Source organism: Epinephelus moara, chromosome 14 (assembly GCF_006386435.1).
Source record: "Epinephelus moara isolate mb chromosome 14, YSFRI_EMoa_1.0, whole genome shotgun sequence".
Lineage (NCBI taxonomy): Eukaryota > Metazoa > Chordata > Actinopteri > Perciformes > Serranidae > Epinephelus > Epinephelus moara.
The window spans coordinates 15,999,428-16,026,664 of record NC_065519.1 but is presented as its reverse complement, the minus strand read 5'-3'; the positions used below and the strand labels follow the sequence as shown (position 1 = coordinate 16,026,664).

Here is a 27,237-nt window from a genome sequence, read left to right as displayed (position 1 = left end):
GAGCTGAAGGACCAGCGTTCTAAAAGTAACGGAAGTAACTGATGTCTTGTTTGAAAATGTACTTAAGTATTTGATTACTCAAACAGCAAACTAACGCCTTAGGTTTCTCGTTACTGCAAGAAGTAATCAAAGTACTCTAACACGTTACTTTGTAACGCGTTATACCCAACTCTGGACATCACCAAACTAAGTTTTTTAACTTGGAGACGACACATCGTAAAGGCATGGATATTCTTCCCAGTGTTGAATCAGATCTGCCTCCAGGGCCTAGCTCCAAATACAACGCGCTCCCCGTGATCCTGTGGACGCCGCCATTGTTGTTGTTGCTTGCCGGCTTGTCAGTGTTGCTAGATCTTGGGAGAGAAACAAGCAACCAGGGCTATGGATACAAGCCCAAATGAAGCGACAGATATATATATAGAGAGAAAGGCGACGTTTAGAGAGCAAGCCCAAATAAGCAACTCCACTTTAGAAACAAGGCCAAAAAAACGCAACCCGCGACTACCAATATTTGTAAGCGACTTTACAAAAAAACAAGCCCAAAGTCGTGGCTAATAAGCGGACCTGGCAACCCTGCGGCTTGTCCTCCTCACATTTCTTTCGTCCTCCTGCGTGCTGACGTGGGACGTATCCCGCCTCTCATTGGCTGATGCTCTTTGCCAATCAAACTTCTCCAGTTTTCTAGCATGCCAGATATCCAGACCCAGTCACAGACGAGGGGGCGACTTGCTCGTAGGCTTGTTCACGCATGAGGACTCGTCGTGGCAGACTATCTGCTGACTCACCGCCGACCCAAGGTGGCTCTCAAGATCCTCTGCGACGTCAAAATCGGGGTGAAAATCATGTAATGTGAACTAGCCTTAAGTTGATGTCAGTGTTGATATTTTTTACTCCTATATCAACCCTGACCATTCAAGGACTTCCATTGTTTGTAATAAAGGTGTTGCATAACTACTTTTGTTCTGTTATTTAGATATTTAGCTTCCCTTTCTGTGCATTTGACTCCTGGGAAATGTCTTGGTAAAGTGTCCTAAGTGGAAAATCAATTGTGCACAATACACTCAGTGGTAAATAGACCAATCAATCATACAAGTTTATAATAGCATCCAATTAATAAGACATCTTAATTTGATTCTTATCATTTCAAGAAACAAGGAAAGGGTGGCTGAGAAAAGGAGAAAATAAAATCTCTGTTGCAACACCAGGAAGTCTCATGACTTAGCTGTTATTAGATTGTCTGAGAGACAACCTGACCTGTCAGAGGAAACTGATGGTGGGTGAGAGAATGGCGCCAGCACCAACTGGAAATTTACAACTGGATGTTAAGTGCTTTGGTGTGGCCACAGGGCTTCGTCCTGCTGGAAGTCATTTCGAGGTTACCAATCAGATTGTGGGCCTTCCCCTAAAACATAGTTAAGGGTTCATGTGTAACAACAGCTACACTTCTAAAGTATTCATTACAGAATATCATGAGGTGGTTCTTCAATCTGTGCGTGTGTTTTGGACCAACAGAAAGTGGCAAAACTGAAATCCATCATTGCGACATTACTTCAATAAAGATCACAGTCATGGTCATGCACTTACTGCATGTTAATCCCATGACTATGATGCACCAGATCAGTTTTCACACATTATCGACTGCTTTTAAGCACTTTGTCTATTCGGATCAATGCTGAATCAAGACCTTTGTTTTAAAGTGTTTCTTGCTATTTAGCTGCACTGTGAGATCTTAATGTGCCCCAAATTGCCATGTTGTTCATCCAAATGTTGTCTGTGAGATAACTGAAGATCTCAGTCATTAGATAAGAGCTGAAAATCACAGGCTTGATGACTGAGCCACCAGTCCATCTTCCTGCATTGTTCGTCACACACACACACACACACACACACACACACACACACACACACACACACACACACAATGTCCATTTGTGCACAGTATAGAAAATGTAATAGTGTAACTGATCTATAAATCTTAGTTAAGTAGATTAAGAAGAGACTGGAGGGTCAGTGTTGAACATTAAACAGGGGGAAGGGTCTGAGTCTTTATCCACAATACAAGACAGCAGGAGAGAAACAATGGGTCATGAGCGTGCCCCGTCGGGACAATGGAGAATGAATGAATTTTTTGAGTTTCTGTTTTGCAACAACTCAGGATTTTTGCCTCCAGTAAGAGACGAGCATGAGGAATAGAGGCCAACCGCAATGGCTGTTTCCAGTCCTGTGGTTTTGGCTGAGTCAAAGCACACTCATTCTTGTGTCAAACTTGCAACATGCAGACACCAGACCTTGGGTTGAGGACACATTAGGTGAAAGGTAGACCATGTTTTCAAATGTCTTGTATAAGTCATAATGTTTCACTTTGGAGAGAAGTTTGAAATGGCTCAGATGATCATAAACTGTGTATAGAAGCAGCAGCAATGTCAAAGTTTCAATGTTCATAAGTGTTTCTTTTTAGTCTCTCTTGTATTGTCCATCCATCTATTTTCATCAACTTATCTGGGGCCAGCTCATGGGGGCAGCAGGCTGATCAAAGTACTCCAAATGTCCCTCTCTGTAGCGATGATTTCCAGCTCCTGCTGCAGGATCCTGAGGCATTCCAAGGCCAAATGAGATATATAACCCCTCCAGCGTGTTCTGGGTCTGCCCCGGGCCTCCTACCACTTGGACATGCTCAGAAAACTTCTAACGGGAGGTGCCCAAGAGGCATCCTTTCCATGCAAAGGAGCAGTAGCTCTACTCCGAGCTCCCTCCAGATGTCCGAGCTCCTCACCCCATCTCTAAGGCTGAGTCCAGCCACCCTATGGAGGAAGCTTATTTCGGCCACTTGTATCTGCAGCTTTATTCTTTGGATCACTACCCAAAGCTCATGACCATAGATTTTGCAGATGATGTGGCTCTGTTTACTTCATCACACCATGATCTCCACCATGCACTGGGGCAGTTTGCAGCCAAGTGTGAAGTGGTTGGGATGAGAGTCAGCACCTCCAAGTCTGAGGCCATGGTTCTCTGCCGGAAAATGGTGGATTGCCCCCTCCGGGCTGGGAGAGAGTTGCTGCCCCAAGCGAAGGAGTTCAAGTATCTCGGCATCTTGTTTATAAGTCAGGGTAAAATGGAGCGTGAGATGGATAGGCAGTTTGGCACAGCATCAATGATGATGCAGGCACTGTGCCAGACCATCATAGCAAAGATGGAGCTGAACTAAAAGGCAAAGCTTTCGATGTACCGGTCCGTTTATGTCCCACTCCTCACCTGTCATCATTAGCTTTTGTATTGTGTCACGATTAAATATGATCCAGGTAGAAGTGCTTGCAAATTGCTTTCACGAAATGGCCACCATGATTTTATGATCTATCATAGTGATCACAATGAAAATAGTAGAAACACACAAATCACATAGTAAGATCTGTCAGGAATCTCTGCGTGTATTTAATTAACCAAGCAGTGCCTGGCTAAATGACTCGTTATTTTATTCTGGAACTGTAATTGCAGAAATTAATACTATTTTGATATTAAAAAAAAAAGTCTCAGCAATTTTGTAGAAAAAAACATTTATGGTGAAAACAGGAAGATTTGCAAGTGCTAATCAATAATTGCATATTGGTAAAGTATATTGGGTGGTGTAGGTCCACCCCCAGTGATGGACTCCATGTTTGCTTCTGTCTGCATAAACACATTTGAAGGTTAGTTGTGGAGGGTAAGTAATGGTTTCAGGTTCACCACAGTAACCATACATTTCACTGCTCAACAGTGTCCCTATCATAATGCACTTCTGAGGCTATTAAAACGTTGTACATCAGACACAACACTGGCAGAAGTATTTACTGTAACAATAACCTTACAATAAACTCATTGTGGTGCAGTAAATGGATTCATTCGTCTCTAATGCACAGCGAGCAGTGCATGAACATAACATTAAATGACTCTATAGTCCGAGCACACATCTACTTCACTTTAACGCTGAGGGAATAGCATTACTATGCTCACGTCAGATGTTTGTGTAATTGGAAATTCATTCATTTCCCACAAAATATCCAGTAAGTCCTCAAATATGCTGAAATTCTCAATTTTACCTGCAGTGTATTTACACCAAGACAGACGTCATCTGCCCACACTGACACTTAAACTTCCAGCTCAAGCGGCCGCATTCTGAACAGTCCTCATCCAATAATAAAACCTCAAGCAAATAAACATTAGCCAGGTCGCAAACACGTAGATGTTGCTGTATGTATGATGTTACTCAGAGGAGGGCAGGGGACAAACAGGAGAGTGAGAGAGAGAAAAAGAGAGCATAAGAACTGAAGTTGGCTGACACCCTTATAATTTCCTATAAGAGGGCGAGTCAGAGGCAGACTCAGTAGAGTAAGGGAGAGCTACTGAGTAGTGCAGCTGGGCATCTGGACATTTTACATCTGGACTTACTCAGGAGGAATGACTCTTCAATCTACAAGGTATGCATGACCGCCGTTTGGTTTTAAATATTGTGAAATATTTCACAGTAGCACTGATACATTAAGTCTTCTTAAACATAAAGTAGTGTTATGCTTTATAATCACTGTATGCCAATGACTAAGTGCAGAAACTCACAGAAAATCACAGTTATCACACATCAGGGTGTGTTGGGTGACAGAATGTCTTGATTCCTAAAAGTAAATGATCCAGTGAAACAAAGACAAAACAAACCAGGGGATGAAAAACCAGAATTGTCTCTACCAGTATAGACATGTCTTTCATCATCTCATCTATTTATGTAAACGTATTCAGTGTTATGTAACAGTGACCCGTAGTTCCCTTTCATTTTCACTATATATATTTTGGTTACAAGTTTTATGTTTGCAATTTTGACTACCAAAGAAAACCATGCATTTTACGACAAACTTGTGGTTACTGTAAAGTTCATGTTGCACATTGCAGAAGTTGCATATGCGTTCAATTTGCCCACTGTTGCAGAGCTGCCATCTTCTACTGCAAACTCTTGTGTGACACATTTGATGTGGACCTATGCTCTTAAATTGCAGCTCTGTTACTGATTCTTAATACATTCAGAAATTCTCATATGTGTATCATTTCAAAATATAGTTGACTTTGACGCTACGGTGCAGTGAAAAACAGATCCTTGGATGTCTAAAATGATCTCATACTGTGCAGAGCAAAGTCAAACATCCCCAGGGAAATTAAGGTGAACAGAGCCAAGCCTGTTGCTCATTACTGGAACATGGTGACCGCTCTACGTGACTTAAAATGAAATGAATGATGAAAAAAATGCCTTTTCAACTCTTTTTGATCACATCCCCTGACGTTTTGTGCACCTATTCAACAATATATGCCCAAAACATTTATAAAAAATCGTTCTTCATTTTGTTAAATCAAAATCCAATAAGGGTTTCTCCTTTAAAGCTAAATATGACCTGTGCTTACATGAGCTACAACGATCCAATTTCAACCGATAATAGCACACCATCCACCCATCAATCAATCTGCACAGGGCTAAGGTTATGTTCGCTAGCTGGCAATAGTATGGTACATCAGGGTGGCTGTTTACCAAAAATGCTGTGGTTACAGGCAGCAGGCCAGAATTTATTCACTTGAGGAAAGTGGTATCTGTGAAAGCTCCAGATTATGTGCAAGGCAATTTAAAGTGGATTGCTTGAGCAACTAATGTTACATGAGGCATATGATGGACTTACTTTATATCTCCCTGATGGATCATAAAACAGTTGGCATTACCCCATCATGGCCTCACTGTTTGATCTAAATTTGAGGGGTCAAACACGTGAAGGCAGAAAAATCCATTCAGGGAAATCACACCAAAGTCCCTCACTTTAAGCTGAGACAAAAACCAAGGAATCAAACACAAAGTAAAGGCTGGAAAGCATGAACACAAGAGGAAGACAATGACAATCTGCCAAGTGAATGGGGGAAACACAGGGCTTTAAATACACAGGGGTTGATTACTATGTACACACAGGTGAGTGGAACAAGACACAGGTGAAACACATGAGGTAATTAACAAAGGTGGGGAAAAAAAAAAACACTAAACACAATGAGAGCACATTTCAAAATAAAACAGGAAGTGGACACAAAAACATGAGCATAAACTTGGCAGAGTATCACAGCAGGTATAGTTGTAAAAGTTATTGATTTATGGGTGAAGGCAGGGCTGCTGGTGGTGTGTGTAAAGGTGCAATGCAGCAATTAGTAGTTCCAGTTGCAGTGAACTGCTCTGTTTTATGATCGGCTGTGTAGGTGGTGCTTAAAGAGCTCAGAGGCTTATGATCAGCTGTCTGTAGAGGCTCAATTGCTAGTCATGTTGTGTTGTTTTACTGCACAACAAAGCTCACAGCTTGAACGTACAGAAAAGAGCCGTAACAGCCATCATGTTGAACTCTGCTCTTGCTGAATCCTCATCTCAGGGGATGACCTAACAATGAACATTTCCCCAACAACACACCAAGTTGGATTTTGTTACCTCTGGACAGAGACAAGCCGAGCTACTGCAGGTGTTTCCCACTGTTTTCAGTTTTAATGCTAAGCTAGGCTAACCAGCAGAGCATAAAATAGCAGTAAGAGTGGCACTGATGTTCTCATCTAACTCAAAAAAAATGTTGTTTTAATGCTAACATTTATTGGTCTTTGTTTTATGTTCCCAACAGCATCCCAGACTTCAGCACCACAGCTCTATATGGAGCACAGAACAACACCAATGGCTCCGATTGTACTGATCCGTACGACTGGGAGTGGCTCCACACCGGCCAGCCGGTGTATATCCTGGTCATCACTGTGCTGGGAGTCATTTTCAATGCGTTCGTCCTGGTGGTTTTCTGCTTCCACAAGAAGCCCTGCACTGTTGCTGAGATCTACTTGAGCAACCTGGCTGCAGCTGACCTCGTCCTGGTGTCCTGTTTGCCTTTCTGGGCCGTCTACATATCCAATGGTTTTAACTGGCACTTCGGTCTGTTCCTGTGCAAAGTGATCAACATGGGCATTAAGCTGAACGCCTACAGCAGCATCTACTTCCTCGTCCTGGTTAGCATAGATCGCTATGTGGCACTGGTGCGAACAATGTCCCATGGCAGAATGCGTAGGCCAAAATATGCCAAACTGGGCTGTGCGCTGGTGTGGGGTTTCGGTTTGCTCCTGAGTGTCCCCACACTCATCTTCAGGAAAGTGGACTACCTGCCTGACTATGATGTCACCGCATGCTATCTGGTCTACCCAAACCATACTGTAGAGCTGCTCTTTGATGGGATGTTGGTCGTTTTTAGCTTCATCATCCCCATTTCGATTATCTCATTCTGCACTATCAGGATTATTCAGGCTTTGAAGGTCCAGGCAATAGAGAGGTTCAATGCTGAGAAAACAGAGCAGAAGGCCACCACGCTGGTGCTGGTGGTCCTCCTGGCATTCCTTATCTGCTGGGTGCCATTCCACATCGTCACCACACTGGACGTACTCTTACGAGCCGAGGTCCTGGGAGGGTGTCACCTCTTGTCTGTCCTGGAAATCTGCAATCAGCTCTTCACCTACTTAGGCTTCTTCAACAGCGTTCTCAACCCCATCCTCTACGTCATTGTGGGAAAGAACTTCCGGAAAAAAGTTCGGGAACTCTTCAAGCAGTGGCACTTGGAAAGAACAATTACCTCTGAGTCGTCGCGTTCGTCAAACCTGTCCTCTACATTGAAGACAATGGTATAAAATGCTGCTTTCAAAAGCAGTCTTCCCCGTCAAAAAGGACTTTGCAGAAAGAGTGGTGGAGTGTCATTTAATAGACTTGCACAAATGTAAATTTTTCCAATGATAAGCTTAATTTATTATTACATTTGTAGTGGATGCAATGGGACCATATCACCCTTTCTCATATCAATACTGCAGTAGATGCCTGGAGCATCTGCCCTTTGCATCTCATACCATCGATAAAGGGTGCCTCTGTGCATGATATGACCGAATGTCTGTGTTTAGCAAGTTGGGAGTGAGACCTGGATGGGCCTCTTTAAAAAGATAAACTGAATTTTAAGAAATGAAGTTATACGTGTAGGACCAGGGCTTGAATGAATTGCTTTTCTCACCACATGCAATAAACTTCAGCCAGCCTCTTGTTACAAACATTGGCAAACATCCGTATCGTGAATGTAGAGATGGTGTGGTGTAAACCAGCCTGGATGCTGTAAAATAATTCATGTAAATACAGTTTTTATACTCTGCCTTGTACTGCTGATAACTCAGATTGTAATAGTACCAGTATTTGTTTATCTCTGAACATATTACAGGTCAAATAAAACATACAAATGGTTTTATGGATGTCTTGTTGAATCTTGCATTTCAATGTTGAGTTGAGCAAAAGACTAGACTTAGAACGAGAGCTCCAACAACTGCTTGCTAAGTGTTTTCTGGTGTCACTGACTCATTGTCTGCTGCAGTTAAAAACAGGGCTCTGTCAAAGAGTTTCCACTGGTGACACACAAACACACTCATTTTCGTTGGCTGTATGGACATCTCACTTTATATTTTTCCACACTCCCAACATTTAATGGCCCAATGTTGACTCATTGTGGGCTGTGGGTGAGGGTACACCCCTAGCTGTCCCCAAAATGTTAGGCATGTCGCGCCAAACAGGAAATCTTTGTTGGGAGTCAGGTTTTACCACCACTGCCAGAGCTGGAAATTGTTGTGGAGCGAAAAAACATGCAGGCAGACAAAATGACTTCAAAGGGTGAAATGCATGCTGAAAATACACCGTTTGACCTTGCTCCATGTATTTTGTCTGCCTTGGATTATGCAAGTTATCCTAGCTTGTTCCACTTTTTGAGAGGAATAAAAACTTAAGCACATAATAGTCAAATGTGAGGGGGAAAATGTTTAAAGGCGATACAGGGCGTTGATGTACTCCTGTCTGTAGCATCATGGAAGTTGAAAGCGTGTCTCCCAGTAAATCCGGCCCTCAAATGTCAGCCTGCCATGAGAAAGATCTTTCCAGATGCTTGAAGCTTCGTCCAAAAAAATCTGCTCCTAATAATAGGAGAATGTGCACAACAGCTGCAGTATCATCTCAGTTCATATTTCTTTGCACAGAAAGTAAGAAGAAATGAATTTTCAGTTGGACTTAAATATATAAATACTCACGGTGTGTGTGGATGGTTCTTCAACTTTTTGTGTTCTTATCAAAAATAAGAAATATAAAAACACATTTCTTATTTTCTATTTGTGTCCCACTTACTTGACAGCAGAAGGAACAAACTGTATCTTGTGTCTTTTTTGCATTAAAAAAAACCACCACTTTTGGTTGCTGTCATTTCCTCCACACTGTAAAAAATGTAAACTCAGGTAGGTTCTTTTAAGGTTTGTATACTTGGTGACTGCAGCAGAGGTCATGTGACAAGGGAGCACATGGCTGGAGGACAGCTGGTTCCAAAGAGGAAACTGTTAAATAAAGAATATGTTTATTGGCTGTCAAACTGCTGATATATTATTTGAATGTTAAAAAAAAGAACAACAGTTTATATTCTGTATTTTGTGTTAATTTAATGCTAATGCTAAAATGGACATTAGCAAGCTAACATATAATGAGATGTGTTGTTGTTTTTTTTGTTGTTGTTTTTTTTGATGTAACAAAATTACATATTTTCCATAACTTTGTTCATTATAACCATGGGCGGATTATGATTATTATGGGCCTCTGGGCATAGATATGTAAAGGGCCCCACCACCTTTCCTACATAGGAGCAAGACGTGTGGTCATGAAGCATCTGTTTGTGGTTAATGTCTCTTTGTGGTCATGTTGTGTCTTCTTGTGGTTGTTTTGTTTGTATTTTAGGTCATTTTGTGTCTTATTGAAGTAAATTTATACATTCTTTGGCCATTTTATGTCACTTTGTAGTCATTTTGTGTCTCTTAGTCGGTGTTTTGCCCATTTTTGTGGTGGTTTTGTGTGCTTTTGCAGTTCCTTCATATTTCTTTGTGAGTTTTTTGTCTTTTTGAGGTAACTGTATGCATTTTTGGTCATTCTATGTAACTTTGTAATCATTGTGTGTCCCTTCATAGCCATTTTGTCTTTTCTTTCTGTGAATGTTTTAGCCATATTTGTGTTGTTATTTTGTGTCTCTTTGCAAGCCCGTTGCATCTTTTTGTGATCTTTTTGTCTTTTTGGGGTAATTTTGTGTCTCGTGGTTGTGTTGTGTGTTTTTAAGGTCATTTTGTCTCTAACTTGGATAACTGTATGTATTTTTTGGCTATTTTATGTCACTTTGTAGTCATTTTGTGTCCCTTCGTAGCTGTTTTGCCTATCTTTGTGGATGTTTTGCCAATATTTGTGTCGTTATTTTGTCTTTCTATGCAGTTCCTTTGCATTTCTTTGTGATCATTTTGTGGTCATTTTGGGTCTCCTTGTGGTTGTGTGTGTCTTTGAGGTCATTCTGTGTCTTACTGGGGTAATTCTATGCATTTTTGGTCATTTTATGTCACTTTGTAGTCATTTAGTGTCTCTTAGTGCATAATTTACCAATATTTGTGTTGTTATGTGGGGTCTTTTTGCAGTCAATCTGCATCTCTTTGTGATCTTTGTGATCTCTTTGTGGTCATTTTGTGTCTCCTTGTGGTTGTTTGGTGTCTTTGAGGTCATTTAGTGTCTTACTGAGGTAATTTTATACATTTTTGGTAATTTTTTGTTGCTTGGTAGTCATGTTGTGTCTCTTCATAGCCATTTTGGGGTTTTTTTTTGTGAATGTTTTGCCATTATTTGTGTTGTTATTTTGTCCCTCTTTGCATCTCTTTGTGATGTTTTTGCCTTTTTGTCTTTTTGTAGTCATTTTGTGTCTCCTTATGGTTGTTTTGTGTGTCATCGAGGTCATTTTATGTCACTTGGTAGTCATTTTGTGTCTCTTTGTAGCTGTTTTGTCTTTCTTTGTGAATGTTTTGCCAATATTTGTGTTGTAATTTTGTGTCAGATGCAGTTCCCTTGCATCTCTTTGTGATCTTTCTGTGATCTTTCTGTGGCCATTTTGTCTCTTTTTGGTTGTTTTGTTTTTTTAGGGTCATTTCGTACCTTGTTGAGGTAATTTTATGTATTTTTGGTCATTTTATGTCACTTTGTAGCCATTTTTGTAATCTTAGTGGACATTTTTTGTGGTTATTTTGTGTCTCTTTGCATCTCTTTCTGATCTTTTTGTCTTTTTAAGGTCATTTTGAGTCTCTTTCTGGTCGGTCCATGTTAATTTGAATGACATTTTGCAAGTGAAGGCCTAGCAGCCCCCTGACACTTTTTTGCCCCTGGATCTGTGCCTGCCCGGTAGGCCCGTTCAGTAATCCATCCATGATCATCATGGAAAAGATGTACAGTAATGGAAATAACAATGCCAGTTTTATATTACTGAAAATATTGTATCAATATTTTTTTTCTAAATTTGTGTTAGTTTCCAGACCAGTAATCATACTGAAAGAGTTTGAAAAGAACCCAGGCCACAAACTCATACTTGCACGGACTGACGATCAGACATGTTCCATACAGTATCTGTTGCTAAGATTCCCCTCTTTGACAAAGGCATGTGTGCTGTGAGCTCCGACTGATAAACCACCACTAAATCACTTACACCCTACTAAATCAATAATCCCTTGTCACTTTAAAACAAATCATGATGTGAAGGTAGCAACACAGATATTACGCCTGTGTTGACACAGCTGAAAGCTTTTACTGGAATTTATTGTGAGCACACCCTTTTTCTAACCCTAAAATTTCTGTTAGTGTGCAACAGCTTTCACAGTGATCTACATCACCCATGGAGACTGATGCAAGAGATGAGCTTGTCTGCAACCACACAGAAGCATGGGACTGGGTTTACACCATGCAGCCTGCCTACATGTCCATCATCTGCCTCCTTGGAGTGATCGGCAACTCCTTTGTGCTTTGTGTGTTCTATCTCCAGAAGCGGCGCAGCTCTGTGGCCGACATCTATCTGAGCAACCTAGCAGCTGCTGATCTCCTCATGGTTTCCTGCCTGCCGTTCTGGGTAGCAACTATTATCAACAAGTTCAACTGGAGGTTTGGGGAGCCCATGTGCCAGCTTACCGGCATTATCATTGGGATGAATTACTATTGCAGTGTGTTGTTCCTTACGCTTGTGAGCGTGGACAGATACCTGGTCCTCACTAGACCCCTCACCCAGGGGAGGGAGAGACGGGCCTTCTGGGCACATGTGATTTGCATAGGCATCTGGATTACTGGGGTCATGCTCAGCTTCCCAGCTATCCTCTTCCGCTCCGTCCAGTTCATCCCTCATCTGGACACTGAGGCATGTTATCTTGACTATCCCCATGAAGGCTGGAGACTGCGCTACAACATGACTGCCAACATAGTGTGCTTCCTTATCCCTGTCCCCATTGTGTCCTTCTGTACTTACCACATTACTAAAGTCCTTCGGCAAAGCCAGAAGATGAGAAAAGGCAGCAGAGGCAGTGTGGAAAGGAAAGCAGCGTGCCTCGTTCTTGTCGTTCTGGCAGTGTTCATCCTCTGCTGGCTGCCCTACCAGGTTATCATCTTCTTGGACACCTTGGATCATTATGAAGTCATCACAGGATGTACATGGGCGTATGTGTTGGACATTGGAAACCAGATTGCTACTTACATTGGCTATAGTAACAGCTCACTGAATCCTTTCCTGTATGTAATAGTGGGGAAGCACTTTAAGCAGAGGGCAAGGGAGGTGTTTAGATTGGTGTGTAGCGGGAGGAAAAGACAATGGAAAAAGTCCGGACATTCCAATGCCAATGTCAACTTAACTAAACAAACTGAGAGCACGGAAATTTAAATCATCCTACACATATAGAGAAGAGTTTTACCAAAGAAGCTGTCCAGTGTCCAGTAGGATTTAGGGGGATATACTGGTGCACATAGAATATAATGTAATGAGCATGTTTTCTTTAGTGTATAATCACCTGAAAGTAAGAATTACTGTGTTTTCGTTACCTTAGAATGAGCCTTTCATATCTACAAAGGTAGCAGGTAACCATGTTGCAACACCATGTTTCTACGTAGCCCTAAACAGACAAACCAAACACTGGCTCTAGATATTGCCATTCATGGTTTCGCATTGGTCACCGTAATTGCCAAACAGCATTAGAGAAACATTGATTTGTCCCTGAAACCATTTCATTCATTGCTTTTACCAGCTTGATCACCTGGTCCATTTGTTTAGGTGACGAGGAGACCTATAAGAATAATTTGGCTGCTGGTGAAAACCACCTGAACATCTGTATCAGGAATAAGGTGAGCACACATTAAGTTATCAGAGAAATAGGGGAGCACACAGCAACGTGCGTAACATGAAACTGCTTTATTCAGTGTTTTTTATACTGGTTTTGATCACCATGTCCATTTGTTTTGGAGAGGGAGAGACCTCTGAGGATAATTCATCTCCCAGCAAAAACCTCCTGAACAAAGAACATTGTTAGAATTCATCTGGTTGCAATCTGCAGTCCTCACTGCTCGATTCCACTAAATCCCCCTAAATCTTACACACTGGACCTTGAAAGAAATCCCTTAATTTAACATACTAATTTTTTCTTTGTTATATACATATTAGTCATTGACCTATGGAAACTTAAAGGAATAATAATTTCACATTTTGGAAATACACTATTCGCTTTCTTAGATGACGAGGTCGATACCACTCTCATGTCTGAGGGCTATATACGAAGCTGCAGCTTAGCATAGCATAATGACTGCAAAGACAGGGAAAAAGCTAACCTGACTTCAGGCCCGCCCACAGAAATCGTTAGGCCCCTGAAACGGTCCAGTGAATGGGCCCTCCCCATATCTGCTTTACTAATATCAGTGCATGCTCATACCATTTTTAGTGAAGGGGGTAGTCATCATGAAACAGGCTACATTTTACGAAAGCGACAATAAATATGTTTATTTTTGTTGTCTTAATGAAAGAAACAGTGAATATTTTGGTAGTGCTGCACGATTAATCTAATCGCAATCGCGATGTCAGGCTGTGCGATTACGTAACCGCATAAATGGTTGCGATTTGCGATTTAATGTAGGCTAAATAAATGTTAACGTGTGTGCCTGTGAACGTGACTGCCTCTCCTGTAGTGTGTGGAGTTTGTTGACATCACGCCCACAAGCTATCCTGGTGCGTGCAGCCGGCGTGCAGCAGTGACCAACACAGATGCTGAAGAAGAGCATGAGCTCAACCATGAACAGGCTGAGTTGGTGGCGAAAAAAACGTCTGTTACATGGCGATACTTTGGATTCAGGTACGGCGACGTTGAACAGAAAGACGTGCTGTGTAAGTGTAAAAGTTAAAGTCGCCACGTCCCGCGGCAACACGACCAATCTATATCAGCACTTGAGACAGCACAGAGAAAAGTAGGAAGAGTGCATGCGAGAGAAAGCCGAGCCGTGTAACGTTAAAGACAAAGAGACAACTGAAAGCCGCCAGAGCCTCATAAAACAACATCCAAGCACAGTTAAGCAAACATTTGTAAGTGTCACAGGGAAATCATGGACTCCATAACAAATGAAAAATTGAGAAATTTTGCTCGGGTTCGGCCCACTTGACATGCTGCTGTGTTGTGCTATGGCGCTGGAATTTGTCATTTACGTGACAACGCCTGAACGCAACATATGCTCGCTCCGCTGTGTGTAGAGTTCCGTGCTGCGCTGCTGTGTGAGCAGACTCATGATACCATTTATTTATTACATTTTATTGTAATTACATTGTAATCGCAATCGCAATCGCAAATCGCGATATTGTCCACCATAATCGCAATCACACATTTTTATCAAATCGTGCAGCACTATATTTTGGTTCTAAATAAAATGTGGTTAATATTGCTTATATTCAGGATGAATATGATTATTTCTGTATAGAGGTTTTTCTTTTTATCAGACAAAGAGATTAGGAGATGTTGCTTTACCTTGACATGTTTCAATTGTTATCTGACGTGCATCGTGACATGTCTTTATCAGCTGGTGTTTCCTTGAAGGTGTGACCGGTCTGGCAATCTGACAGATCTGCCAGGTCAGTCACGCCCCCTGCCGCCCGATGGTCTCTGGAGGAGAGAGTCCCAGGTGTGCGACAGCATGAAAGCCCCCTAATCCCGGTTGATGGTGTCCCTGGCCCGCTTCCTGATCTCTATGGTCTCCTTGCAACAAAATTTGCCTGCCAGCACCTGTAATTGCTACTCCGTACAAAATCAAGCCACCCCCACCCCCATATCGATATTGTGTGGTTTTTAAACTTTTAGTACCAATTGAAAAAATTAGATACAACGTGTTGATTCATGATCTTAGAGGTGCTGGAGGTGGATTTTCTTAGCTTCAAACAGAGCCAGGCTAGCTGCTTCCCTCTGTATCTAGTCTTTAAACTAAGCTAAGCTAACCAGCTTCATATTTACAAATATGTGAGTACTATCAATCTTCTGCAAGTAATCTGTTGCGATGGAACGTTATCCCAGACTTTGATTTTGGATTGGAGAATTTTCTTTAAGTGTGAAATAAATATTAGGTGTAAGAGCATAAAAGTTTTTGCTAAATAACCTCCAGTGCACACTAACTCTTACATTACTGTGTTGTGTTTGTCAGTCTTGAATATGATGTCATGTAATTATGATTTTTGTAAACTGTAGTTTCATTTCCGAGCTGTCCCACCTCTATTGTTCTTGCGAAACAAAGCCATGGTGGGCTGTCTTGACAAAACTTAACCTGGCGGGTGTAACCTGAGGCTGTGCTATCTGTTTCCATAGCATTTATCAGAAAGCTGAGTTGGTTTTTATGGGGGTTTTTTTTAAGATGTTGGGAATTTATTCTCTTGAGAATTTCCACATGTTGAAACTGGCAATGCAGAATATTTGAAGTGATGGATCATCATGCTTGTGTATTACCCTGCCACTGTCCTGTCTGTAAAGAGTGAAATATAACTCTTCTGCGCTATCAGTACAATAAAAATAGTGAACCAGTGAGCTTTTAATGTTTTTCAAGATAATTCTACAAAGTATGACTTCCTTTTCTCCAGTAAAGCATGCAGAGTCTTTGTTTTGATAAGCAGGGAATGTTTCTGTGATGAAAATGAGCTTGATTACCTCTCTGAATGACTTAATGGATCCCGTGATTCAAGTGTGCTGTTATCATTTTGACCATAAAAGGGGCGCTGCAGCCTCACACTCATTTTTAGATAACATATTGACAAAAGCACTGTTTATATTTTCTGTCCAATTTGATTGTTGTTTGGTTTCAGGCCATATTGAGTTTGTTACTGTTGCCATTTCATCAGCTTGACTTCGCATGAAATTTAGAATAGATTAGGATAGGATTACACACGGATACAAGGATAAATGGAGATGGGGATAAATGTGTTTTTATCATCCAGGCAAACATGTATTTACTGGAGATAAACAGTATACTGTTCATAAATTGGAAAGCAAATTATGAATTACCAGTATCTCAGCATCAAAGCGTAGACAGAGGTACTGTATAAACAGGCAATAATCCTGTTAACCGGTTAAATCAGATTGATGGGTATCACAATGACGTCAGCTGAGCGTAATTGTCCCTTTGGCCTTGAGGAATATTATGACTACATGAAAACACTGTCACTTTACTATTGAAACAATAAAATACATCATTAGTGATGATAAATTAATACTTTCTTAATTTTTTCTGATGAAGGTGAGCACTCTCTCCAACACATGCAGTGCACGGCAGTTTTAGCCTCTCTAATAAGTGCACGGGCCAAATTTTGACTCTCTCACAAACAAGTTGATAAATTGAACGTCTTGGCGATGGGTGTGGAGGAATGCAACTCTATATACAAAAAGCCTCCTAACACATCTCCCTTCTGACTGGCTGTGTACTCTTACCGGGAGCTCCATGTACACACTTAAGCCCTGTCCCAGAACCTTGTGTTTATCATTAGCATTTTGACCATAGGAGGAGAAAGATTTTCAGGAGACGTAAGGTAAGAAGCTGTTATCTTCAGTCGAATTTTTTGTTTGGAACGTCAGAGTTTGTACCCTGAAAATATAAACAGGTGCCATTCAGCTCGATGAGAAATAATGTAGCTGTTGAGTATTTTTAATGGCAGGAAGTGAGTTGAGATAATTCCTGAGAACAAATTCATAAGTTATTTGGCAAATATTTGAAGTCAGTTGGTCACTTTATGTCTGTTTGTAGTCATTTTTGTGTCTTATTAGGCCTTATGTGTCTCTTTTCAGTGCATTTTTGTCTCTTTATAGTAATTTTACATTTCTTCATGGTCATTTTGAGTGTCTTCTTCGTCAGCACGTTAGTTTGAGTGACATTTTACAGGTGAAGGTATGGGGTGCTTCAACCTGGGCCTGTGTCCAGTGGCTCATGGTGGCCACATGTTTTCCTCAGCACTAAATCTGCCTAACTGTGAATAAACATGTGATTATTGTGGCAGAAATTTCTACAATTTTCGTATGTTTTATGTAGTTTTTGTGTCTAAAATAAAAGTTATGAACCTTGCATGTTTATTTTCAATCTCTAGTGCAGTACTTTTCAAACAAGCTTAATGTATTTTAAATCAAGTAACAGCATTTTACCGATGAGTTATGTCTAATTATTTTGTTTCCTAGCCCATGGAGCCCATGACACTTGTACCCATGGCAACGCTGTGGCCCGAAAACAGCACTGCATCACCAACTTCTGCAGAATGGGAGCTCGTCCACGCCATCATTCCCCCGTACATCTTCACCATATCCCTGCTGGGCCTCCTCTTTAACAGCTTCGTCCTCGGGGTGTACTTCATCCACATGGATCGACTGACTGTAGCCGAGATCTACCTGAGCAACCTGGCGCTGGCCGACTTCATTCTCCTGTGCGGCCTCCCCTTCTGGGCGATGTACATCATCAATGACTTCAACTGGCTGTACGGAGATGCATCCTGCAAACTGGTCAACTCCATCATCATCATTAATTTCTACACCAGCATCTACACTCTGGTTATGATTAGCGTTGACCGCTACCTCGCACTTGTGAAGCCAATGAAGGCCAGGTGGCTGAGACGGACACTCTATGCCAAGGTGATCTGCTTTAGCCTGTGGATATTAGCCGTCATACTGAGCACGCCGATACTTGTTCACAGAAAGGTGAAGTTCATCGAGGAGTTTGAGACAACATCCTGCATACTGGATTACAGTCACGAGAGCTCCTGGAAGTCGGCCCATCAGATGTTGATGAATGTGGTGGGCTTTGTTCTCCCTGTTCTGGTAATTGTTTTCAGCAGTGGGAACATAATCAAAGCTTTAGGTCAGAGAAGGGACGGCATTGCTTTTAATGACACCAAAGACACAAAAGCCACAGTGCTGATGTACGCTGTCACAATACTGTTTTTACTGTGCTGGGGTCCCTTCCAGATCTTTACCTTCCTCGACACACTCTGTGATATTAAAGTGCTGGATGAGAAGCTGTGGTTCCACACACTCGACATAGGAGGTCAGGTCTCAGCGTATCTGGCCTTTCTCAACAGCGCCCTGAACCCACTGCTGTATGTCTACTCAGGGCAGTATTTTAGGAGGAAAGTTAGCGCCATCTACAGGAGGACTAGACATCCACGCAGAGGATCAGACATGACCACATTTCAACGCTCTGTTGTGTCCACTTACATTAACAGAACGGAGCAAATTAAGACTGTGGTGATTTTTAATGCAAAGGATCAGATGTGACATGACATCCTCCATTTCCGTCGCTGCGTATAGGAAATGCATACAGGATATGAGGATAAGTTGTCATTTCATGGGACTTAACACAATAATAATGCCGTTACATTGTTAAACAGCACTATGAAAGGATGTTTAATACTGTGCTGTGCAGAAATAATGGACATTGCCAGAGATAATGGCTGTAATATGTACAAGAAATGAAAGCAGATTTTATGTTTACAGTCACCATAAAGACACTTTTGTCTTTGTCTGCAGACACACAGTGTGTATGTGTGTCTCAGAGAGACAACTTCACAAGACATGTTACACTCTGCAGGCTAACTGGAGACACTTTGTGTACATTGACATGCATAGTTTCCTTATACAGTGTACCTTTGCATGTAGAATAAATATTTATCCAGGGCTGACATACATCGTTATGCAAGGTTCCCTTTAGTATCAACACTCATGAATTAAGCTATTTCTATGTATTACTGGAATAATGTGTGTAATCAGTTCAATGGAAATCCTTAAGTATTATAATAAACAATGTCAAATATCATTGCTGAGACATGACGTGAAGCATAACCTCCTGAACAGCTGTGTCACAGCTGGTGTAAGTAGATAGAACTTGATAAATTCACTTATGGTTATTGCAGTTAATAGCGTCCTTTTGTGTTGTACATTTCACACATTTGATTGCAAACATTATAATGTATAAATCTAGCAGGCTCTCCTGTTTTGTTTGCATGTCAGATATTTGCATCAGACTTAATATGTGCTCAGTGGTTTCGCATGTGCGTTTTAAAGAGCAGTTAACAACTGAAAATCTTCAGTGGTTTCATTTCTCACCTTACTGCACAGGTGTACGTCAGGGTGTTTTAACAGAGTGACATCATTGTTGGGTATGGCTACAGATGCAACCATCATCGACCACACAGAGCAGCTTCTCACCACATGCAACCAACATCTTAACATCTCAGGCACAGGGGCATGTTCAGGGATAGACCTGTGGTATGACTGCTCATTGCGAAACCCCGCTCCAAAACAGTGACTGTCACAGTCACAGTTAGATGACTGTAACAAGGCTCATTTTAAAGAGACAGTCAACCCCTGCATCAAAAACATATTTTTTTGCTTGCATGTAATGCTTTTTATCAGTCTAGACTGTTGTAGTGTGAGTTGCCAAATGTTGGAGATACCGGCCGTAGAGGTGTCTGCCTTTTCTTGAATATAATGAAAGTAGATGACACTCCCTTGTTGAACTCAGCATGCAAAAAAATACATTTTATTCAGCAATCTCTTTCCAGGAATCATGACTCAGTTACTCAAGAAAATCCACAGACCAACTCACACCAAAACTAGACTGATATATAGCATTACACTGTTGATTTTGGGGTGCACTGTCCTTTTAAAGTCAAGTCGTGTAGTTTCTGATGTTAGCACGCCTATTATCTTACACTTAATAACCTATGTTGTGACTTTGACTGGCACATCAAGTAAAACTGGCACATCAAGCTCATGAATGCAGCTTTGCCGTGCTTTTTATTGGGTGTAGGGACTTTCACCTGAGATTTGGCAAGCTGATTTGTTAGTTCTCCTCTTCAAAAACTTTTCTCTTGTAAAGTACGTATATGTCATAACAGTCACATTTGTGACTGTCCAGGCATGTCATTTTATGGTAAGTTTCCATGGATAATTAACCGGTGAGGGTGCCGACATCCTCCCACAGCCTGCAAGTTTCAGAATGAGGTCTCTAAGAAACTGAAATTAAGGTTGGATCACTTGCTGGCTACACTTCTGATGAATCTGCTGGCATACATTTGTTTTAGTAAAGATAAGAATCCTCTTTTTGTCTACATCCGCCTGAAATGAAGGATAATATTTACCATGTAAGGAGAAACTTTCCTACCATTGTCAGTGTACACCGCATACACATTGTGCCAGATTAATAAGTGTGACAGATGCAGCAATGAGTCAGCTGACAACCGTCTCCTCTGATTTACTGCAGCCATATTAGTCCTTCATTAAAGAATGCTGATGATTTTGGTGATCATCTGACTTTTCATAGAGCACCACCATGCAACAGCAAGAGGGTTCCTGGTTCGAACCTTGGGTGGGGGGGGCCTTCTGTGGGGAGTTTGCATGTTCTCCCCATGTCTCAGGGTACTCCAGCTTCCTCCCACAGTCCGGAGAGATGCAGGTTAGGTTCATTGGTGACTCTAAAGCCCTTTTTAAACAGGAATTGTGCAAATTTGCAGGAAAGCCCAATCAGTGTTCTTTCAGCATTGGCAGTATATAAACAAAATCGGGGAGTGTGGCAAAATGCCGCCTACCTACTTTTGTTCATACAAAATGTGCCTTTTTCGGGGCAATGGGGGGCGTGGTCAAGTAACAAAACGTGTAGCTCAGCGGGTGACGTAAACAGTGACGTGGGAGGGAAGCCACGGCTAGTCAGTCCTTCTCTCGTAAATTAGCCCGTTCTTCACCGTTCCCGTCATTTGACAGTTAATGGCCTCTTCGTTTGCGAGGACAAGGAGGGCGCGCAATTCCTTGTCTCCCCAGTTGCCCATCTTTACAGTGTCTGTCAGGTTTGCCTTTCCCTCTTGCTACTAGCTGCTCGCTAATTCCTGTTATCAGCTGTTTCCTGTTAGTCCACCGCCAATGGGTTGCACATGCTGGTCATCAACAGCTCCTCCCACAAGTCTTCAACAGCCCCTCCTGTTGCGGAAGGCCGCCTCGGTCTTTTTAAATTAAAAGGGTTCCACCAATATGACTACCCTACGAGGCAGAAAATTGGGCGCCTTGGATCAACTCGCCAATCCGGCTCTGTGTGTCTAAACGCTCGCAGTTTACTGGCAAAATGGCCCAACATTCGCGGAAAATCTGGCAGTGTAAAAGGAGCTTAAATTGTCCGTAGGTGTGAATGTGAGTGTGAATGGTTGTCTCTCTCTATGTGTCAGCCCTGTGATAGTCTGGTGACCTGTCCAGGGTGTACCCTGCCTCTCGCCCAATGTTAGCTGGGATAGGCTCCAGCCCCCCTGCAGCCCTAAACAGGATAAGTGGTTATGGAAAATGAGTGAATGAATGAATAACTGGTTACTTACAAAAGTAATAAACCAATTTTTGTAAGCTTTAGCTATACTTTGAGAAATTAGCATGCTAGCTTTAGTATGCTAACGTATGCTGCCATTCCAACTGTATCATTAAAATGTCTTACAAAGTTTTTCACTTGAAAAGATTGAGGTTCAACTTTTAGCAGTAGTAAAAGAAATAAATCATATGGTATTCATTTTGATTCTTCAGCCACTTGGTCTGTTGTTGCACATGTTTCAACTTAACCTCCATCTACCAAAGGCCTATTTATCCCAATCTAATAGCAATCACAGCTAATTACTGTGCAGCTTTATCCGTGCCTGGTTAATCTAGTTTTTGTCTATGCATGGCTTTGATCATCCCATTTCCCTCGCTTGCTACGCCTCTCATTCCAGAGTCTGAGAGAGGAGTCAAGTGTATTTTGCAGAGGGAGGGTCCTTGTTTTGTGCTGCATGTGTTCTGTTCAGGCAAAAAATAATAATAACCCTCTGTCTTTTCCTCCGCTCAGGATAATGCAGTGAGATTTCCATGAATGATGACAGTTGTCTCATTTGTGTGAATTTGTTTTGTCAACGCAGAGTAACTGCAACTGGATTTTGCCAAATGCCACACCTCACCATTCCTGTCTGGCTTTTGCCCCCTTGCAGCACTGTCAGATTTACGAGAAGGAGGAGGCAGACGGGGAAATGGGTGTGTGCAAACAATGATCCTTTATAAAGAGCTCGATGTAAAACTTAAATGAAATCTGACACAAACACACAGGCTTGTTTGGGTGCCAGTATGACAAAACAAAAAGGTAAAACTTTAAAAAAAAAAAAAAAAAAAAAAAAAAGTAGACCAGAAAAAGAACCAGTTTTTAAGCCTTTATTTGTTCACAGTATGGAAAGTTGTACCTGCAAAAATGCCTTTAGGCTATTAGCACATGCTGTCAGCAATATATGTACAGACAACTATGATTATATAACTCTGATACTGAAGAAAGCTTAAAACATGATACCAGTAATAATACGTTCTGCATGTAATGGGTGGGACTTTAAGACCCAGGAGATCTAGTGGATTATGGAATGATAAATAAGAAAGTGTTGTATCAGTGGGAGGTTCCAAGGTGAGATAAGGGTATAGGAGGCATTTTTACCTTCACCTCTTGTTGAGACACACTGAGATCCCAGGTAAGAGACGCTGCGCCTTTTAAGTGTAATATGTGAAGACAGATAAGAAATTTATAGGAAAGCTGCATATTTGCACTTGCATATAACAGCTGTGGTAGTTCAAGTGGCTTAGGTATGTCATGGTTTAATGTCTGTGTGCCAAGTTGTCATTATATTTACTGTGACTAACAGGAGTTAAGACGATAATCTACCCTGATTAAATAAGATTGCACAACTCAACAGAACAGCTGAGAATCAAGGATTGCAAATGTATTTTCTGCAGATGTGCTCCATGAAATGTTAGACTGTCATAAACTGCACACTGGCTGTTTGTACAGTGACCGGATAGCCATAGGGTGGTGTTAGCACAGTGTATGTGGAGCATTATGGTGTGTTCACACTATGAACACACAGCAGTCGTTCTCAGTAGAAGCAGGTGACATGAAGCTTCAAACTGATGCCCAGAACTTATCCCTGCAGACGGGTGTGACACGCTACAATCAAAAGCTGAGCCACCCTCAACTTTTTTCAGCACTCCAGGGACACGCTGAAGCATGAAACATTCACATGTTTTTGATTCTAGGTGTGGTGCTGTGTTATTTTGTTTAGTTGGCTTATGCTAAGCTAACTGTGTATTGCAGTGCACATGCAATAGGGTGATGAAATGTGATTTTAAACTTTGGCTCACACGTTAAAAACAGTGTAGGGTTGTTTTTGATTTGTTTGCTTTTTTGTTTGTTTTTTAGATGACATTCTGTCGAGGTGCTTTTTGGCAAGTAGCCGACACACACAAGCTTGTGAAGACATAGCTACATTAACAAGCTGCTGGGCAACACTTCAACAGCTGTGATAATGTAGCTGGTCACGCTGGTTTGTTGGCATACTTAAGCGTTGTTTCAACCGAGCAGTACGGTACGGTTCAGTTCAGTTCAGTTTGGTATGCTTTTTTTCCCTTTCCACTGTGAAAAGTTGTGGATGGTACCAATGGAACTGTTCCATACCGTCCCCATTTTTGGTCCCCCCTCTGTTGGGGTACCTAGCACACAGATCTGGTGCCAAAAGGTGATGCTGTGAACACTGCAGTCTGTTGATTTGTCAGTAGCAGATGGTCACTCTTGCTGGTGATAAGGAAATAAAGCAGGTGTTTGACGAAGCATTGAGTGTAAACGACTCTGCCCACATTTAAGAGTATTGTTTGCAGTGGAAATGCTAAGCGAAACTAATGTCTAAGGAACCATGTCTGATGGGTTACTTTTGGTTACAAAGGTACTTTACTAAAAGTGTTTGATGGAAACAGGGCTTAAGTGTGAGCACAGCATAACAGTAAGAGAAAATTAAAAGGCAAAACCACTCTGGGCCACAGTACAGAGAACAGGAAGAAGAAGAAATTTGCATGTAGTGTATTCTATTATTGTTTGTTAGCTGAGTTGTTTATTTTTGTCATTTTCACATTAGCTTTTGTTCTTGTTTGTAATAACTACAAAAAAATCTAATAATGGTAACAGTGGAAGTGGCAGTCCTACCACATTTGGTAATGATAACAATACAGCGCGTTTCAGGGTTCACATGACGTCGGATAAGTCACTCATCTCACCCAGAGAGCAGAGTAGAGCAGAGAGCAGCCTGTACAACGAAGCCAGTTCAACTTACTTGGGTTATCATTTCATTATCTGGCTTGACTAACCCTAACACTGGCTGTCTGGATAACCGTTATGACGAAGCTGGTTATCAACAAGTTCAATCAACAATGGGTTTTCCTATCCAGCCACCAGCGTGCTCATGTGGAAGAGGGGGTGGGTGTTAATTAATGAATGAGGTAGGCTGCTTCATATGACATGAAATGGTACCGAAACTATCTGCAACTACAAGACAGTAGAATGTCATTGGTGTGGATGTAGGCTATACTGTATGTGACATTAGTACAGAATATTTTTTATTATTAAGTTGGACAATGACAAAACTACTCTGAATAAGAAAAGATAAGATAAGATAAGATAAGATACACCTTTATTGATCCCATAATTGAGAAATTCCAGTGTTACAGCAGTCAAGGAAAAAGAGTCAGATTAAAGATTTCAAAATTAGACTTAAAAAACTTAAATAACTAGGCATGCAAATAAGTACAAAAATCCAAGAGTCGGCAATAAATAACAATAACAATAATAATAATAATGAAAATAATAGGAAGTGGATAATAATGAGCAGCAGTGAATGAAAATGAGCAGTGGATAAAGGGAGCACATCTAGTGCAAGTGATTGTATGTGCAAAACAGCAGACAGCTGTGGTGTCCATAAAGTGTCCATAGTGTCAATAAAGTGTCAATAAAGTGTCCATGGTGCAGTCTACTGTGAGCAGTGCTGGTTATGTAGCCTGACAGCAGCAGGCAGGAAGGACCTGCGATAGCGTTCCTTCACACACTTTGGGTGAATCAGTCTATCGCTGAAGGAGCTCTCCAGAGCTTTTATCTCCTCCTGCAGAGGATGGGAGTCATTAGTCCTCAGAGATGACAGCTTGGCTGTCATCCTCCTTTCTCCCACCACCTGCACAGAGTCCAGAGAGCATCCCAGGACAGAGCTGGCCTTCTTGATCAGCTTGTCCAGTCTCTTCCTATCTGCAGCCGAGACGCTGCTGCCCCAGCAGACCACTCCGTAAAAGATGGCTGATGCCACCACAGTGTCAAAGAAGGTCTTCAGGAGCGCCCCCTGCACTCCAAAAGACCTGAGCCGCCTCAGCAGGTAGAGTCTGCTTTGGCCTTTCCTGTACAGTGCTGTTATGTGATTAGTCCAGTCCAGTTTATTGTTAAGATGAACACCCAGGTACTTATAAGATGTCACCATCTCAATGTCCTTTCCCTGGATGTTCACCGGTGTTGGGGGGAGGAGTCTGCGCCTGCGGAAATCCACCATCAGCTCTTTGGTTTTCCCCGCGTTGATCTGAAGGTGGTTCCTCAGGCACCAGTCCACAAAGTCCTGGTTCAGTTCTCTGTACTCCCTGTCGTCCCCATCTGTGATGAGGCCGACTATGGCAGAGTCGTCAGAGAACTTCTGCAGATGACAGGTGGGGGTGTTGTATGAAAAGTCTGCAGTGTAGAGGGTGAAGAGGAACGGTGCCAGCACCGTCCCCTGCGGGGCCCCCGTACTGCAGACAACCAAGTCCGATACACAATCCTGGGTCCTGACATACTGCGGCCGGTCCGTGAGGTAGTCCAGGATCCAGGATGTGAGGTGATTAGCCACCCCTATGTGCTCCAGTTTGTCCCTCAGAAGCGCAGGCTGTATGGTGTTGAAAGCGCTGGAGAAATCAAAGAACATGATTCTCACAGAGCTTCCAGGCTTCTCCAGGTGAGAAAGAGCTCTATGCAGGAGGAAGATGACGGCGTCGTCCACCCCAATGCCAGGCTGGTAGGCAAACTGCAGCGGGTCCATTGAAGGGCCTACTGCGGGGCGGAGACGAGACAGGACCAGGCGCTCCAGAGTCTTCATGAGGTGCGATGTTAATGCCACCGGTCTGAAGCTGCTGAAGTCCTTGGGGTGCGGAGTCTTGGGCACAGGTACCACGCAGGATGTCTTCCACAGCTGTGGTACTCTCCCCAGCCTCAGGCTCAGGTTGAAGATGGTTTCAACTATCCCGCACAGTTGGTCTGTGCAGGACTTCAGGAGCCTGGAGCTAATGCTGTCTGGACCCACAGCCTTCCTCGTCTTTATCCTCCTCAACTGATCTCTCACCTGACAGGTAGTGAAGGACAAGCTGGAGCAGGGGGGCATGTGTGCTTGGGGGTGGAGGTGATGAGGTGGGAGGAGGGGTGGGGGGTGGTGAGATGTCCGGGGGAGCGGGGGTGGGGGAGGTGTCGAAGCAGTGTGCCAGGAGTGTAGGTGGGGGGGAAGGTGAAGGTGAGGATGAGGGGGGTTGCAGCCGTGATGTCTGGGCCAGGGGAGGGGCAGACTGATCAAATCTATTGAAGAACAGATTCAGATCATTCACCCACTGCTGGTCACCTCTGGCCTGGGAGTCTGGTTGTTTGTGTCCTGAGATGGTTTTCAGACCTCTCCAGACTCCGCTGACGTCGCTCTGCTGCAGCTGTTCCTCCATCTTCTTTTTATATCCTTCCTTTCCCCGCCTGATGTTTCTCCGTAGCTCCTTCTGCACGGCCTTCAGCTCCTCCTTGTTTCCAGAGTTAAAAGCTCTCCACTTCTCCTTCAGGAGAGCTTTTAACTCTGGAGTAATCCAGGGTTTGGTGTTGGAGAAGCAGCGTACAGTCCTGGTGGGTACGGTGTTTTCCACACAGAAGTTTATGTAGTCCGTAATGCATGATGTCATGCTGTCAATGTCCTC

General features: G+C 42.4%; 4 protein-coding genes across 4 annotated transcripts in view; all 4 read left to right on the top strand.

The window, feature by feature from the left end:
- Positions 1 to 4,425: 4,425 nt before the first annotated feature.
- Positions 4,426 to 8,734, top strand: LOC126401528 (B2 bradykinin receptor-like). The gene is made up of 2 exons (XM_050062867.1): positions 4,426 to 4,451; positions 6,654 to 8,734. Exons 1-2 carry the CDS (start codon positions 4,432 to 4,434, stop codon positions 7,693 to 7,695), a joined length of 1,062 nt encoding a protein of 353 aa, XP_049918824.1. The 5' UTR covers positions 4,426 to 4,431; the 3' UTR covers positions 7,696 to 8,734.
- A 3,034-nt stretch (positions 8,735 to 11,768) lies between these two features.
- Positions 11,769 to 12,797, top strand: LOC126401525 (B2 bradykinin receptor-like). The gene has a single exon (XM_050062864.1). The coding sequence runs from the start codon at positions 11,769 to 11,771 to the stop codon at positions 12,795 to 12,797; it is 1,029 nt and encodes a 342-aa protein (XP_049918821.1).
- A 4,055-nt stretch (positions 12,798 to 16,852) lies between these two features.
- bdkrb1 (bradykinin receptor B1) lies at positions 16,853 to 18,837 on the top strand. The gene is made up of 2 exons (XM_050062863.1): positions 16,853 to 16,955; positions 17,596 to 18,837. Exon 2 carries the CDS (start codon positions 17,599 to 17,601, stop codon positions 18,682 to 18,684), a length of 1,086 nt encoding a protein of 361 aa, XP_049918820.1. The 5' UTR covers positions 16,853 to 16,955; positions 17,596 to 17,598; the 3' UTR covers positions 18,685 to 18,837.
- A 4,060-nt stretch (positions 18,838 to 22,897) lies between these two features.
- Positions 22,898 to 27,237, top strand: part of LOC126401523 (B2 bradykinin receptor-like) — a 13,834-nt gene continuing 9,494 nt past the window's right edge. The window contains exon 1 of the mRNA XM_050062862.1: positions 22,898 to 22,925. The gene's annotated coding sequence lies outside the window, so the exon portion shown is untranslated. The remainder of the gene's footprint in view (positions 22,926 to 27,237) is intronic.